The sequence below is a fragment of the Antedon mediterranea genome, chromosome 3 (assembly GCF_964355755.1).
Source record: "Antedon mediterranea chromosome 3, ecAntMedi1.1, whole genome shotgun sequence".
Lineage (NCBI taxonomy): Eukaryota > Metazoa > Echinodermata > Crinoidea > Comatulida > Antedonidae > Antedon > Antedon mediterranea.
Genome location: NC_092672.1, coordinates 2,831,860 through 2,849,421, shown reverse-complemented (window position 1 = coordinate 2,849,421; position 17,562 = coordinate 2,831,860). Strand labels below are relative to the sequence as shown.

General features: G+C 30.7%; 1 protein-coding gene across 1 annotated transcript in view; it reads right to left on the bottom strand.

Moving 5' to 3' along the window:
* Positions 1-17,562, bottom strand: part of LOC140043357 (large ribosomal subunit protein mL44-like) — a 65,513-nt gene that overhangs the window by 4,180 nt on the left and 43,771 nt on the right. Inside the window, exons 2-5 of the mRNA XM_072087860.1 lie at positions 16,660-16,780; positions 12,191-12,378; positions 10,310-10,385; positions 9,608-9,692 (exon numbers count right to left, since the gene is read on the bottom strand). Coding sequence (XP_071943961.1) covers positions 9,608-9,692; positions 10,310-10,385; positions 12,191-12,378; positions 16,660-16,780 — 470 coding nt within the window. The remainder of the gene's footprint in view (positions 1-9,607; positions 9,693-10,309; positions 10,386-12,190; positions 12,379-16,659; positions 16,781-17,562) is intronic.

Sequence of the window (17,562 nt, the reverse complement as noted above, 5' to 3'; positions counted from 1 at the left end):
CAATAAAATAAAGTATTAATGTTTTTATACAAAAAAAAAACGGTTCTGAACCATCATTCAATAAATAAAAAAATTAAAAGTCATCAATTACCCGACATATATTTTTCATTGACATTAATATGTCTCTAGTTATTTTCCATTCATAGTGAATTCAAGCGGCATACTTTTATGTCAGAAATATGATTTTCGTACGAATTAGTTTTTAATGCTCCCATAAGCACAATTGAAGCAGACTCGTGCTGAGTGCAGTTAATGAGGTTCTTTTTAATTATATACAGTAGTCTATTTTTAAAAATCACCCTACTTTTATATAAAGTATGATTTGGGTACATAGGATTTTATTTTTAGATTTTACTTTTATATTGTTTAATTCCGTTAAAATAGAATTTACTTTATTCAATTATTTTAAGATTTAAATTTCATTTTTACAATACAAATAAAAAGTAATAGACTCATATTCTTATCTAAAATATAGTCTTTTTTGAAAAATCACCCTACATTTATATAAAGTATGATTTGGGTCATATATAGGATTTTATTTTTAAATATTACTTTTATATTGTTTAATTCCATTTAAATATAATTCAATTCAATTCAATCATGATGTAAAAGTTATTTTTACTTATATATTAAAAAGTAATAGACGTATCCATGTACCATCGCATACAATCTGTCTGATCTGATCACATACAATAGATTTCCCAACAGCTTTCAGTTTTATTTTCCCCATCCAATTTCCTTATTTGCTTCCCAAGGTAAACAGAGCAAGGAAAATGACAATGCAGTCTCGGAACAGAATGGGAGGAAGCACAGATGGGGGAAAGCCTTGAATGAATCTGGGAATGGATTGTATAATGTCAGGAAGTGAACAGGGAAAGTGATTAACCCAGTAAATGACCTTTCCAAATGGAAAAGGTAAATTCCCATAAGTTTATAATAAACATTCCCAACCCTTACTTACTTCAAACTATTTGTTTGTCAAAGGGAAAACAGTTATATTTTACTATAGAGCTTCTTAATATTCGTCCTTACAGAATCTTTCTGTCCTCCTAGACTGTTTCGGTTTATTGTATACCTCTGTTTTTAAACAATTAAATACTTAGCTATAAGTTTACTACCATATCAAATGTTTGCAAGCGTTTAATAATAAAATATAAATTGTATGAAATGAAACCCTCGTAAAATTAAAATATTAAACTCCTGAATTAAAAAATAAACAATTAAATAGTAAGAATTTATGATCTTGAAAAATTATTAAGGAAATTTAAGTTAAAATAAATGGCAACATAAAAAAAATGCAACAAAGTAGTTAGTAAACTAACTTAATATAAAAAATTGCTACATACAGTAATTAAGGCTGTATAAAAAAATGGGCTGCGAAAATAACAAACATTGAAATTAAAGGGTTAACAAAGAGTTGATTGGTGGAATAATGGAGCACTGTAAGATTAATGTATAGAATGGTTACAAATAAAAAACTTCCATAAATAAAAGACTACAATAAAGAAAGCAGGTACACAATAAAAGGAAGGAGAATCTGGCAGTAAATCCAATACTGTTGACAATGTGAATTATGTAGGTAGAGGTTACACTGCAGAAGACCTTGTATATCCATAGGCTTAGCCTGAATGAGGCAGTACATTAGAGAAGCTAAATGACAAGCCCACGACATATAAATCACAAGTTAATATCTTGCCATCATTAACAACAAAAACCCAGGCTCTAGATGTAGGTAACAGCTATGTGCAGTAACTGATGAGTGCCTGGCAAATGCTTCATCGTAAAAATCATTTGGCTTTGGGCTACCATTGTTAATGAATTATAAAGCTATTATTCTAATTAGCGTAAAACTGAATTTTAACTAGATGATCATGTATTACTTTGAGCATTACATAAGTTTGCCCGTAAACTAAACGTAAGTTGTTTTGTATTGCCTGCGAACTGAATGTCTCCAGAATGCATGCCGGGTTGTACAATCACACCAGCTGCTCCCAACTTTATACACAACTCCGTCTGGAATTGAACCAGTGATTGTCAGGTTAGAGGACAGGTGGCAAGCCACATAACCACTAAAATTCTAAAATTATAGATCTGATAAAGTGACAGTTTCTTTCATTAATGGGACAAGAAATGAACACTTTCTATTGTCTTATATTATTATTCCCTGGTGTATAATATAAAAAGAATTAAAACACCACTAATAATAAACATAATTATGTTTAAAGCTCTTCCCAGTGAAGAATAGATTTAGATGATTGATTTAATACAAAATCTAACTACAGTATGTGGTAATCATTGTACTATAGGCCTAATGCACAGCAGTTGTAAAAGATTTTGTGCCCAAAAGGTGTTATTGATGCACTGTACAGTCCCTCTTAAAATTAAATAAATAAAATGTATTTTTTTGCCTAAACTATCTTATTTGTAATGTAAACTAAAGTTGAGTTGGGCTGGTTATTACTATCCTTCGGCTGGTATCGTTTAAAATTATCTAAAAAGGTACTGAAACAAACTTTAACCCAGAACTTTACTATCGATCGAATATATAACCAGAATTTTACTTCTATTTCTACACAAAATTTTAATACAACTAGTGGGCAAACATTATTTTAAAATCCTCAAGCAAAAATTTAAAAAACATTTCTTGATAAATAATCAATATATAATGATTTAGTCTAGAGTAGGTTATTAGAATCTGATCCTATGAATATTAATATATTCTAATTAAACCAAATAATAACCACAAGTTTCATAAAACCTCTTTATTTTAGTAGCAGCATTTTAGGTCTTTTTTGGGTCAAAAGAATTGAATATACTTTAGCACAGCTGAACAGAATTTAGATTTAGATAGACGTACTAGTACTACTGAGTGATACATAGTCTAAAATAAAGTATAAAATATACCTACAGCAAAATCAATGTTTTAAATTTTATATACAAAACGCAACGCATGGCTAGCAATGCATATTAGTGAATCATTACACAGAGAGGAGCTAAAGCTCTGTTTACACTATCAAACTTTATGTGATGTGCTCATATATTATGTCATATCACTACCATATTTGGACATATCACTACCATATTTGGACATATCACTACCATATTTGGGCACATCACACTATTTTTTGATAGTGTGGACAAAGCTTAAGAAAATGTGGGTTCAGAGAAAAAGGAAATTTTACTAGTGAAGAACAAATCAGATACTCAAGGAATCGAAACAAGCAATGTCAACGACAACAAACAATCAAATATGACCATTTTAAATTGTTTTGAAAAAAAAAAATTGGTAAGGCAGGTGGTATCATGGGTGACCAATGGCAACTGCTATACATCTCACTGGTGGATGGGACAAGGGTCAGAGGTCACACAATGGCTATTGATAATTTGAATTGGGCATGCCGAGTTCGATCAAGACTGAAACGAGCCGCACTACTTATAAGTACACGCGGCAGATGATTATATCTAATAAGAAGTTGAAAGTACTTTAAGCATTAGTTGTCTACACGTCATCATTATGTGTGGGATTTGCACTTTAACAGTCTAGTAACTAATTGAGTGTGCTAACTGTTTATATTATACAATTCCAAATCAAATTGATTCAACAACAAAAGAATATTATAGAACAAATTCAATGAACAAGGATTTTAAAACAAAGTGATTATAAGGATTTAGTGTATTTAAAGCAAATCTACTTTCTTTGTTTTAGCACAGTGTGAAAACAGAACAATTTCAGTTAAAACTACAGTATGCATAGGGATAACCACCACTAAAATGTTCTCAACCGATTTGTGATTGATGCTATTAAAAAATTATAATTTGTCGTATTCGATTGAGGCTTTACTACTGAGTATAGTTATTTAACAGAGTATTTTTAGCGTTGAGATTGTTCTTAATAAAAAATTTTTTTTTTGCTGCGAGCACAATCCGTTTACAATTTACCATTCGAATACAAAAATAGCTGCATTACATTTTTTTAATTGCCTTTTAATGGTATATATTTTAATATGTAATGACAAATTATTTCACAAATTTGATCCAGTAAAAGAAATTCTAAACTGACCATGATCAAAAGATTCTTTACAAAAAGTGTAAGGAACCTGATTGAAGTCATTAAAACGATAACCATTGGGTCAAACACAACTGGTGCAAAACACAACTAGAAACCAGTTATCTTTTGATACGCTTCCATAGGCACGGTATACCTTTAATAGTATTGCACTTTCATGCATATTCTATCTAACAATAATTCTGGAAACATCTTTTTTACAAACCATAATTATTGAAGAATTAATGAGAGACATGACGACGTGTGAACCAGAAATAATCTACAAGCTGTTGACCAGCCAGTCATTTTGGAAATTCTTGATGCGGTTACTTATTTTGAGAAATTTCTTATGTGGTTGCTTTACTTTTGGGAAATTCCTGATGTGATCATAAGAGATGGATTATCTGAACTCTCGCTTGTCATTGGTCAACACGCTTGCGTTGCACTTTCGTCCTTGCGTTGCGTCCTACTGGGAACCAAGCTTTACATACAAGAAAGTCTAGGTAGTGATGATAGACAGATGCATGCACAGTACAGAAAGATTGCTTGTTAAAATATGACAATAATGAAGATAGTAACTGAAGGCAATGGTACTCTAGTGCAACACAAATGCTGTAAAAAGACGGTATCATATGTTTGAAATCTGAAACGATTATCAATGTAAAAAATATCATATCGCTGTATTCAGACCGTATAGTATCATATTACGTCATTCCATCATTAATACAATCATTTAATCTTCAGAATTTTAATTTTCATATTAACTAACCGAGTATTTTTTATTTTATTTTATGTGTAGGTCATAGACGAATATGAAATTTAATATTAGTAGTTGTTGACATGTGATATGATATCATATTTGTCACATTTTCATTTCCAAATTGTCATATTAACTAAATAGTTGTTTCATGTTTGTCTGCGTGTATATTTGTCGTAGAATAAAATATAATATTAATATTTCAATCTTCAAAATTGTTGTGTAATTAACTAAATACAAGTAGTTATTCATGTTTATTAGGTGATCATTTAGAATAAAATGATCACCTATTGTTATTGTATGAAATCTTTATTGTTGTTATTATTGTTTCTGTACACTATTTTGTGTAACAATTATCTCAAAAAGTTTAATTGTTAATTTGTTTGTGTGGGTCATAGAATGAAATATATAATACTATTGAATCTTATCTATTCTAAACTAAATAGTTGCTGTTTATGTTAATGTTTGTTTGTGTGGGGGTGTAGAATGAATTTGATATGTAACATGATAACATGTTTGTCTCCCGTAGTCATGTATATCCTCATTTCTTTAATTTTTACATACGTGATTAGTGGGAGAAATCCACAGAGAGAATTAGTATATGTAGGTTGGGTGAACCGGTAGGTCAATCAATCGGCCAATCATTGATTATCTGCCTCTGTACGAACAACGCTTTATTCAATCCTTAATTGAAAAAAATGAAGCACATAAATAATTTTAACAACACCTTTCTATTATTAGTTGTACCGCCATCATTGTTAATATTATAATTATCGTAAATCACAAGTTTGTGTTTGAATATTATCAATTCAGTTTTTTCATATCACAATATTGATTTCAATGTATGATTTTACGAAACAAATTTATAATCGTTTTTCCTATTTTAAAACATACTTCCAATCAAAGAATAGAATGATACCCAATGAGATCTATGTTTTGAATAAAATTAATGTAATAAAAAAAGTAATAGAAATATCCTATTCAAAAATGGTACAAGTCACAAAAATGGGTGGAGCCTCCCAGACTACTATAGAGCCATTGTTTTGGATGTGGAATGGAATGGAATTGGTTTTGCAACATTGAGGCAGAAATACTGCAATAATTGCTTTAGTTTCAACGCAAGATAATATGCACAGATAACTAAATCTCATATTGTTATTCCTAACATCCCCAAACAGATCTACATAACTAGGCTGGGTGAAAACACAGAAATACTTCACTTTCCGTTCCACATTTTCCTCAACAATAGCACTATCATTAAATCTCGCCCCTTCTCAAATATAATTACGTAAACTAACTCTCACAATCGTTTTTATTGTTATTCCTAACATCCCCAAACGCATCTACATAACTAGGCTGGGTGAAAACACAGAAATACTTCAATCTTCACTTTCCGTTCCACATTTTCCTCAACAATAGCACTATCATTATATCTCGCCCCTTCTCAAACATACTGTAATTACGCAAATAACTAACTCTCACAATCCTTTTTATTGTTATTCCTAACATCCCCAAACGCATCTGCATAACTAGGCTGGGTGAAAACACAGACATTCTTCAATTGCAGCTTTCTGTTCCACATTTTCTTTGAACACAAAAGCATCATATCACTTTCCCCTTCCTCATTATAATTATGCAATGAACGTTTAACAATGACCTTCTTTGTGAAGCCTAAAGGATTGTCTACACTATCAAACTTTATGTGACAAAAAAATGTGATGTGCCCATATATGAGTAAGATGATGTCATATCACCACCCTATTTGGGAATATCACTACCATATTTGGGAACAGAACACTTATTTTTGTCAGAGCTTTTACATCCCCAAACACATCTGCATAATAACTAGGATGGGAAGCCTAAAGGATTGTCTACACTATCAAACTTTATGTAACAAAAAAATGTGATGCGCCCATATATGAGTAAGATGATGTCATATCACTACCATATTTGGGAATATCACTACCATATTTGGGAACAGCACACTTATTTTGTCAGAGCTTTACATCCCCAAACACATCTGCATAATAACTAGGATGGGAAGCCTAAAGGATTGTCTACACTATCAAACTTTATGTGACAAAAAAATGTGATGCGCCCATATATGAGTAAGATGATGTCATATCACTACCATATTTGGGAATATCACTACCATATTTGGGAAGAGCACACTTATTTTTGTCAGAGCTTTTACATCCCCAAACACATCTGCATAATAACTAGGCTGGGTGCAAACAGATTGTAAGGTTCACTGATTACTTTGACTGCAGCTCTGTAATCTGTCATAATAACAGGCAGAGTGTCATAGGAATTCAAACATAATCATATATACAGCAGCCTGCATTTTCATAAATGTATAGTGTAATTACTCCCCAGATCTCATCGTATACTTTATTTTTTCTATCATTATTATACAGTAGAAGCTTGACAGACATGACAAGAGGATAGAGGTAGAGAGGTAGAACTGGAGCTTTTAGATTTCATGTACAGTACTGTACAGTATTAAGTATGATGGTTACTTTGGTTTAAAGGATAGGGGTAGAACTAATCTCTGGATTAGGATGGGTCTTTGGATTTCATGTACAGTAATAAGTAGGACGGATACTTTGGTTTAAGTGTTACGACAAGAGCCTAAGATTGCCATTGTTATCTGTAAAGCCTATTAATTGACTGTATATTAATTATAAAAGTATAACGCTAAGGTAGGTCACAAAAACAAACCAATTTGAAGTAATAAAAATGCTAAAATCACTCAGGAATCAAACTAGTGTCAAATAGTAGAAGAGCTCAATTACGACGCCAATTATTTAAAAAAAAATACAGATTTGAGTCATTTCACACATTAAATTCATTATTCTATTATACAAATATACAATAGAACGAACATGAGGCAATATATGTCTATGGCCAACAAAGAACACCGATATTAATAGGACACATTACTGGGTCATAAAGGTGTCCATTAACAGGTGTACTACTGACCGCGTTCAAACAATAACACAGTATAGATACAGTAGTTAGATATGTTTTCAAACGTAACTAAAACAACAATAGAATATTGATATATTTCTACTCGTTACAGAAACGTTCATGTTTCATTTCTAATTCTTCTTCTGATACCAAACCTACAATTAATTTCTCAATTCATCAGGCTTTACCCCTGGCTATGCTCAATACATACTCTAGAAACGCACGCCTCTTTAAATCCAGAATCGTAATCATTGGACTGGGTATTAGTAATAAGATTGACTATATACCCTGATTTAACGTTCATTCATTGATTCTTTTTTTGTAATATCTTCGATGTTTGAAGGGCATTGGTTTGACAAAACCTACGGAACAAAAGGTTAAACGTTCAAGCCGAAGAACAGTTACATTAAGTCAGCCTGTAGCATAATGAAGTGCCTCCTTGATTGCGAATGTCGCAATATATTCCATTGGTTACAAGTTTCAGAAGCTGTATCAGAAACCTACCTGAAGTAGGTTAACTTAAAAGGTACTATTAATACATTGAAATATTCACCGTAAAAAATTAAAATGCTAAGGATTTAGTTTCAATAAAAAAATTAGAAAAACGAATGATGCACTAAGGAGGAAGCTTGCTTTTAACTATAAATAGAAAGCAAAAAAAAAAAATTAGATCATCGGTGAAGTTCAATAAGTAAAATCAGCCAAAACGCATAAATATTGACGATAAAAGCGAAAAAATAACTATTCTTGTTCTTGGGAAGTGATAAAATCATTAGCCTAGTTTTTAGAATGTTACGATTTTTTTAATATGTAAACTTTTAATATACTGTGTCAACTGTGTGTTTGTTATTTGGTTTAATAATTTATTACGTGTTGTATTGACTTGGTTATGTGCCGCACAGTCTAAGCTGATTAAGAGCGGCGAGCGGCTTTGTATTTACGCAGAGAATTTTAAAGGGCATGCCATTATGGACGAAAATCATAAAAATGCGCTGATGAGGGAAATGCGACTTCTTGGATTTGACAGCAGGAGACATTATGACCTATATTAATATTGGTTTAGAATAATGCGGGAATACGGATCAGAAAACATTACAATAATATATATCTCTCAATTAATCATTCCTTATATGGGTTTTGTATTATGACCTATTAACCTTTGACCTAAATAACAGAAATTTATACTGTAAGCTTTTTTACATTAATACTTATTGCATAGATGAAAATGATTGAAAAAATTAATTTGTTGAAATGATCAATAAAAGAAAATCGGCAGAGAAAAAAATATTGATCGAACACAGAAATCCAATGTCTGCTAGGAAGGGTTAAACGGGTGATTTTAAAACCAGCATAAAAATTAACAAAAGAAATTGCCTGACGGACATAATTATTATATTATAATGTGGGTTTTGCATTATGACCTATTAACCTTTGACCTAATTAACGGACATTTTTACTTAGTAAGCTTTTTTACATTAATACATTTTATTAAAATTGTATTAAAATAAAAGAAAATCGGCAAAGAAAAAATATTTGATCAAACAAAAATCCAATGTCTGACATGGAAGGGTAAAAGGGTGGTTTTTTTTAAGCTGCATAATTAGTAGTTGCCCGACAGACATAATTATTATATTATAATAATAATATCGTTATTAAAAAATGAAAATCTTTTTATACGTTAAACCTTCCCATTAATCCGACATTCTTTCCCAGCTGAATCAAAATTCCAATTTATCAAACTCTTGGTTTTAGCACCTTCAGTGTTCAACCTACTTTTTAAAAATTCATAGCATCATTAATGAAAATGGGTTGAATTGAAAAGAATGAATTCTTACCGCGCTGAGGGTCAGATCTGGAACACCTAAGTTGCTGGAAATATTTACAATCGTATCTGTATCGAGGAGGAAGTCACAAATGGCTCTGAAAAAAAAAACAAACTTAAAACTAGGAATGTATTGTTTGAAAGTTTATGACTAAGAAACAATCAAACATTTGTATCATAAACTAGACTGTATCTGACAATCCTTCGTTAAAGAAGAGAAACGATTTGCTGAAAAATTTATTTAGATTTTAAAGTATTTTATTTATAAAATAATAATGTATTAATGCAAAAAAATCTGCTTGCATACTGTACAACGACATTAGTGCTGTTCCACCATGTAAATATTAAAAGCAGTTACCATCGAATGACAATTGAACGTTCCATATCATTTGTTTATAATTCTATTCACGTTTTTAATACCAATTTCGTAAGATCTCTTTAGATTAAACGCTTTATTTAAGTATTCATTTGTAGTAAAATCAAAATGTAAACCGACTAACCAAATTTCATTTGTACCTTGTTATTAAAATGACAATAAATAATATCATATCGTATTTTTCATTCCATCTTTACTGTAGAATCTCTCGTTTATTACCAATATAAAGAAAAAATAACTTTACTTTATTATTATTATTAAGCTTTTATATGATGCCCTACCAAGCTATAGTATTTCACTTTTTATTAAAAATATATAAAGAAAACGAAGAAAACTTACTTAATACCTTCTTGTGGTAAAGTTGGAAGAACACAACGCAAGTAGGTCAAAACATACTCAGAAATAAATTCAATTCCTGAGAAAAATAAAAAACATTGATAACATTTTAATTGCGATTTAAAACCCCTGTGAACATAGGATACATTAACAGTTAATAATGCTTGCCCCAAGCTTTTATGATGTTACATTAGGTTTATGAGAAAAGTGTTTTTTTGTTCTGTAATGTAGTGTGAACGAACGTCATTCCTAGATGTGTTACCTGTCAAATTTAAAACTACAAGACTACATCAATCTTCAAGAAAAAAGTTAATCAATTCAATTTAAAGTTAATATATCCATTTATAAAATCAAGCATTTTTCATTTATGGTTCAAATGAATTTTGTTTTTAATAATCTATATACCGTAATTAATTTATTTTGGTACAAATTTAATTCAATAATTTATTTTATTTCATTTATATGTAATTTTTACTTTCTATGGACCAGAGATTCCGAAATAAAAGATTGACTGAATGAATGTATTAAACTTAATTTAATTTTAACAAAAGAGGCAACCCCTATTCATGGGACATTTCTATTCACAGGTATTTATTAAGGAAACAGATGGAACAAAATATGTTTTCCAGCCAACACCAATCAAGTGGATACAGTACTTTGTTTTGTCTCAAAGTGTCCCATAATTTCTAGTGTATTTCAAACAAGTTTAACAAAAACATACAGAGAGATAGGTTTAAGTAAGTACCTGGGCATACAGAATCTCCCTTTTTGTGGTGTAATATATTAGACTGTCCATCTCAAAATAACATGTCGTCATTTTTTATGATATATTATAATCCAGTGACCAAAAGAGATGTTTTGTTTCATTTGATACATTGAAATATTGGTTTTCAGTAAATCGATCTGTTCGTAGGGTGATCAGTATCTTAGTCAATTTGATGATAAATTAAAAAATCCATATTTAGCCTGATATTGTAAAATAAATCGTACATATTTGTAACATTAGCTACACGGGCCGTAAAGAAGTGTATTAGAGATATAAGACAATAAAACGTGTTTATATAACTGCGAAGGCTCGAGACTGTCATGCTTCAAGAAATATATGTATTCTAACACCTTAACTTTTTGAATAATACAGTAAAGTATCAATGTCCTATTCTTTATTATCGCAAAAATAAACAACAATTACATTTTGTGAAAGAAAATAAAAGTTGAAAGGTGTGGAATGAAGTTGCTGATGCTGAACATACAAATGTACAACACATCATGTTATCAGACAAACCACAACTGAATATACTAGTATACACAGGTGGATCCAGGTGGACAGACAAATGGGGGATGGTGGGGGGATTACGTCACCGTTTCCCCCCTAAGTTCTTACTTAATTTGATACATTAAAAAAAATAACAACATTACAACATAACATACTGTATGTGGTGGGGTGGATTGGATTGAGGGAAAGTATAGTTGTACAGACGGTAATAAACAGCACATGCATGGGGTATTATTCAGTATCACTGTTCTAAGTTCTTACTTAATTTGCTACATTTAAACACAATATTAAATAACAACATATCAACATAACATTAATAACATAACATTAATTAATAACATAACATTAATATACACTATTATGAAACTGTTTTTCACTTATTTATGATTTTAATTTATCAAAAATTCTGCTATAAAAAAATAAATTCATTTAATATATATTTACAGTATAACAGACAAATCTATAATACTTAATTTGCTACATTAACAAATAATGTCAATAACAACATTATAATACACAATTATGAAGCTGCTTTTTTATCAATTAGAACCAAAAGATCTCCTATAAAGATACAAGCGAATTAATTTATATTTATAACAGACAAAACAAACCTTTTGTAGACAATTTTGTGTTGTCTTGCAACTGAACGAGGGCACTATCACCGTCAAGTCCCAATTCTCCTCTTTTACGTTCTTCTCGTTCAATGTAACACTTGTTGGTGAAGGCTGCTCGCAATGAGTCCTCTGAGAATTCCTCACCTAGTCGTTTGCCAAAAGCGTATAACTCACTACTATAATTCCTATCAAGGTAACAGAAGAATTAGCAAATAAAATTGGTTGAAATTGTTAAATAAACTAATTACAGTTGGTTATGAACTTTAAACTTTAAAATCGATTTAAACCCCTTCCCAATCAAACTGTCAGTATTTACGGTCATAAATCATACTGATGTCAACAATACAGAATTATACAATATATTCGACTATACAAGATACAATATTTGTCTTTGTAAAAAACAATTTATGTCAGTTGTCAGCAAATACATATACATAAACAGACTAAAAAATGACAAAAAGTGTAAAAGTATAAACAGTCACATTAAAAATCATTAAAAAAAGTTACAATCGCATTTTTACAAATTAAATTCAAATTATGAATAGAGTTTGGTACAAATTTCTAAAATGACATCACACATTAGGTATATTTTAAACCAGACTTAAATATTAAGTAAGGGTGTGCTTAAATATTAAGTAAGGGTGTGCTTAAATATTAAGTAAGGGTGTGCTTAAATATTAAGTAAGGGTGGGCTTAAATATTAAGTAAGGGTGTGCTTAAATATTAAGTAAGGGTGTGCTTAAATATTAAGTAAGGGTGTTCTTAAATATTAAGTAAGGGTGTGCTTAAATATTAAGTAAGGGTGGGCTTAAATATTAAGTAAGGGTGTGCTTAAATATTAAGTAAGGGTGTGCTTTACTAGGTATATCTTTTTAAAATTAAACTACCGGTAACAGAACACAAACACACAAAATGGTACACATTGTATACACATATTTAATAATCACTATTAATTAGTTCAACAGACTCTTGAAATCTTTGCACATTTAGACAAATTAGTTACGGGTAAAAGAATATTTTAATTAATTGAACACTGTTTTAACATAATGAAACTGAAGGTACTGTACATACACCATATTTAACATTTCTACCCTGACGAACATTGCTGCATTAAGTTACATTCATTTTCGTAGTAATTCATTAATAAAATTTAATGGGGCATAAAATCGTACTTCACATTACAGAAGTAAATGTGAAAGTTTTGAGTTTAACAACGAAGTAAAACAAATAAACACTAATTTTACAGTTTTAATTTACGCCGTGTTGCAGTGTCTGTTGCGCTATTAATCCTTAGATCAGGTATTGTATTTCAGTGGGAGGATTTCATAGATGAGTTTAACTGTGTTAGAAGTAAGGGCAGTAGACACATGTAATAGTACATGGGACAATCAACCTGGGGGGTCACGTAGAACTAGGGCAACTCTATCGAGAGTGAAGACGTTATATGTATATGTAATTAAACAAAGCTACGTCCATAGCAATAATTGAAACAGTCGGCCGATTCCTATAAAAAATGTATTAAATCGATTACTTAATGGAGATAGCAGATTGATAGATCTTTTATGAATTTGGTTTCCTTATAGATAAGTAGCTAACTTATTAAAAACTGGAATTATTAACATGGAGAAAATGAATGAAGATTTAGATTTGTGTCAATGAACACTAGCTAGAAGTAGGTGCAAAGCCTTACTCTTGCTAAAATCTTTACACATATCATTTTTTACTTCATTGTTTTCTGCGGTTTTATAACCTTTAAGGAAGGGTGTAGTACACTTCAGCTTCCAGTATACTACCAGATATCAAATTCCTAAGGAAAACAATTTACCCATTGAACCCCATAATGCTTCCTTTTCGAATGGTGCGACCATCGCAGTCTGTAGCCCATCCTGTATAACCTCAATGAATAAAACTGGAAACTAGCACATACATTTTAGTAAAGCTCTGTCTACACTATCAAATTTTATGTGACAACAAAATGTGATGTGCCCATATAGGCCTAAGGACATGATGGTGTCATATCCTATCATACTTCAGCATATCACTATCATATCAAACTAGTTTGATAGTGTAGACAGAGCTTAAGACTATTTCAAGAATATTTCAAAATAAGACCTCTTTATTTCCGGTATGAAACATAAGTATCCACTAAAAGAATGTCTCTAATCTGTTTGTGACTTGGATCATAAAACAATCTATTTTCATCTTTCCTGAAAATCAAATAAATGATGCCATTTGGTCGCTTAAAGATTATTAAGGTTTGTATATTTATCTATAGAATTATAGGATAAAACTAATATTTAGTATAACAAAGAATTAATACTTACAGCGAAATTTAAGTACTTGTGTACAATAATATAGTAACGGCATAGTCTCCTATTACTTCCAACAGTGGTTACCGTAATACACTTTTATAATCAATTTACGTATACAGTCAACGATAAAAAAGAAATAAAAATAAAAAATTCTAGGACTGACCAATAAATAAATGAATATATCTCAACAGCGGAACTACTCTTTAAGATGAAATGTCCATTTCCTAGTATGTAATTGTAAAGCTTTGTCTACACTATATCAAACTATTTTGACTAAAAAAGTGTGATGTGCCTAAACATGGTAGTGATATGCTTAAATATGGTAGTGATATGCCCAAATATGGTAGTGATATGCTTAAATATGGTAGTGATATGACATCATCATGTACATATATGGGCACACCACATTTCTTTGTCACATAAAGTTTGATAGTGTAAACAGAGCTTTATGGTTCATTGTATAAAGCATTGTCTACACTATACCAAGTGTCAAATATTGTATTGATACTGTATGCTTAAATATGGTAGTGATATGCCCAAATATGGTAGTGATATGCTTAAATATGGTAGTCATATGACATCATCATGTCCATATGGGCACATCACATTTCAAAGTTTGTGACAGAGCTTTAGGGTGTACTTTTAAGTGTAGGTAGAGTAGGTACATTATATTTTTTATATTACAAGCACTTTACATACTTTGGGATAGAATCATAGTAAAATAATTTTAATCAATGTATTGTGATAACCAGGCCAGGTTGTTATCAATAGAAATACAGATATTAATATCCCCAGAAACTAAACATTGCACTCTTCTATATTACAGCTGAAACATAATACAAAACTGAAAACAGCATCAGTCTTAAAAAATTGTGAAACATTGGATAAAAATCGTGAATGTTTTCATCAACCTTTAAATGAGAAACGATGTAGGTTCAATGATGTTCGGTATCAAATGTAAGTTGTTAATGTTTTTAAATGCGACAAATGAAAGCAATACAAGAAATTGTATACATTTAGTAGAAAAATAAGTAAAGATATACGACATAAAAAGAATACCATAGATAAATGCTAGCTATTATGAAATAGGTCATATCTTAAAATGGTTATCAAATTAAATACAAAGTACAAATACATAAAAGGCAATCATTCATATTTGTAATGGTTATCCCCTTGCCTTTAAAACTAATCTATTTTTTACAACTTAACATTTTTATATTTTTTATGCTATTTTTATATTCTTTTGTTTGTTTGTACTATAGTTTAACTACCAGAAACAAAGCAGAGTAGATTCACCATCATTTTTCTCTCTCCATATGCCATTAATAGGGAACTGTCGAAACAGGCAACGTGGTAGTGTGCAACCGAACGTGCAATTTACAGTGCCCATGCGGATACCAAAAAACTTCCGCGGACCGTTGCCTGGAGGGAAGCGATGCAAGGATTTCTGACTTGCACGTCTAGCCTAAACCTTGCCGCTATTTCACTTAAGCTCTGTCTGTCTACACTTTCAAACTTTGTGACAAAAAAATGTCATGATGATGTCATATCACTACCATATTTGGGCATATCACACTGTTTCTGTCAAACTAGTTTGATGTCCTTCAACCAAAAGTCAATTCTGCAATCAGGTGTAATACAGTGTCATATCCATCAGATGTTACCTGTATTATGTTTAGGATAGCCTTATGACATGATAAAGGCATCACATGTGATCACATATGTTACAGTTTTTAGATGTATCACAGAATTTTAATGAATACTGTACAAATTATAGATACAGTACCCACCAAGAATCAGCCGGTTAAAAAGTCCAATTAAGTCAAGTATTAAATAACTAACAAAGTTATCTTATTGGTAACAAAGGGATATTTCTAGAGTAGGCCTACAGTATACAGTCGGTGCTATTTGAATATGGTAGCAACAATTTAGCGGTTTGTGGTGAAAAAATGAAAAGGTATTTAGAGATCATAAAGATGTCTTGCAGGTGTGTTGAATGAAACCCTTGATATAAGCTAGGTGGGTGTCTACGTCCTACCTCCAGACAGCGGAATTAAAAACCTAGTATGTAAACACATTAACTATCCTGTCCACACTAGACGTCAAACTACAGTAGTACTGTATCAATATTATATAACATCTTACAAGACTTACCAATTCTCTTTGTGCGAACGTGGTTTTATTTTTTCTTCACCAAATTTTGAATTAATTTTCTTTATTTGTGTATTGATTTCAGTCAGCATTGGGCGGAACCACCTTGTATGATCACGTTTCACTGTAGTATAAGAAAATAATTATATCTTTAGTCCAGTCTTATATACTATAATATATTATATCTTTAGTCCAGTCTTATATACTATAATATATTATATCTTTAGTCCAGTCTTATATACTATAATATATTATATCTTTGGTCTTATATACTATAATTGCAATTTACAATGTATATTCTTGATTCATTGTAATTTTTAAACTAAATTTTACTTTAATTTTAAATTTTTACAATCGTTTTTACTTCACAAAAAAAAAGCCATTAAGCTCTGTCTACACTATCAAACTAGTGTGATGTGCTCATCATCTTTAGTATCAGTATGGGCACATCACTTTTTTTTTTGTCACATAAAAAGTTTGATAGTGTAGACAGACCTTTATAAAGGTATGAAATAATACATATCCTTGATACAGGATTTGAACAAGAATCAGCCACCTACAAAATGTGAACTTTTTAAGCTATTTTTTTTTCAAGAGGGACATATAAGAAATGTCTTCAATGCAACATCTATCATTATTTACTACCTATAATACACCTTTACTTATAATTCAATTCTTAAAACTTTAGTCGGTGTATTACTTGTCTCATCTTTTCTTTTCAGTCATGTGTTTTATTAGCAGTGACAAGCGCACAAAACTAGGCTTGGCTATGCAGTGCACGCATTACATTAATTGCAAAATCTTTGAGAGGAATACAAATGAGCTACGAATGGAGCGTTTCGCCTAATTATCTTAAGTCATTTAAATCTCACCCACATATTAAACAAATTAATTTTTATATTTCAA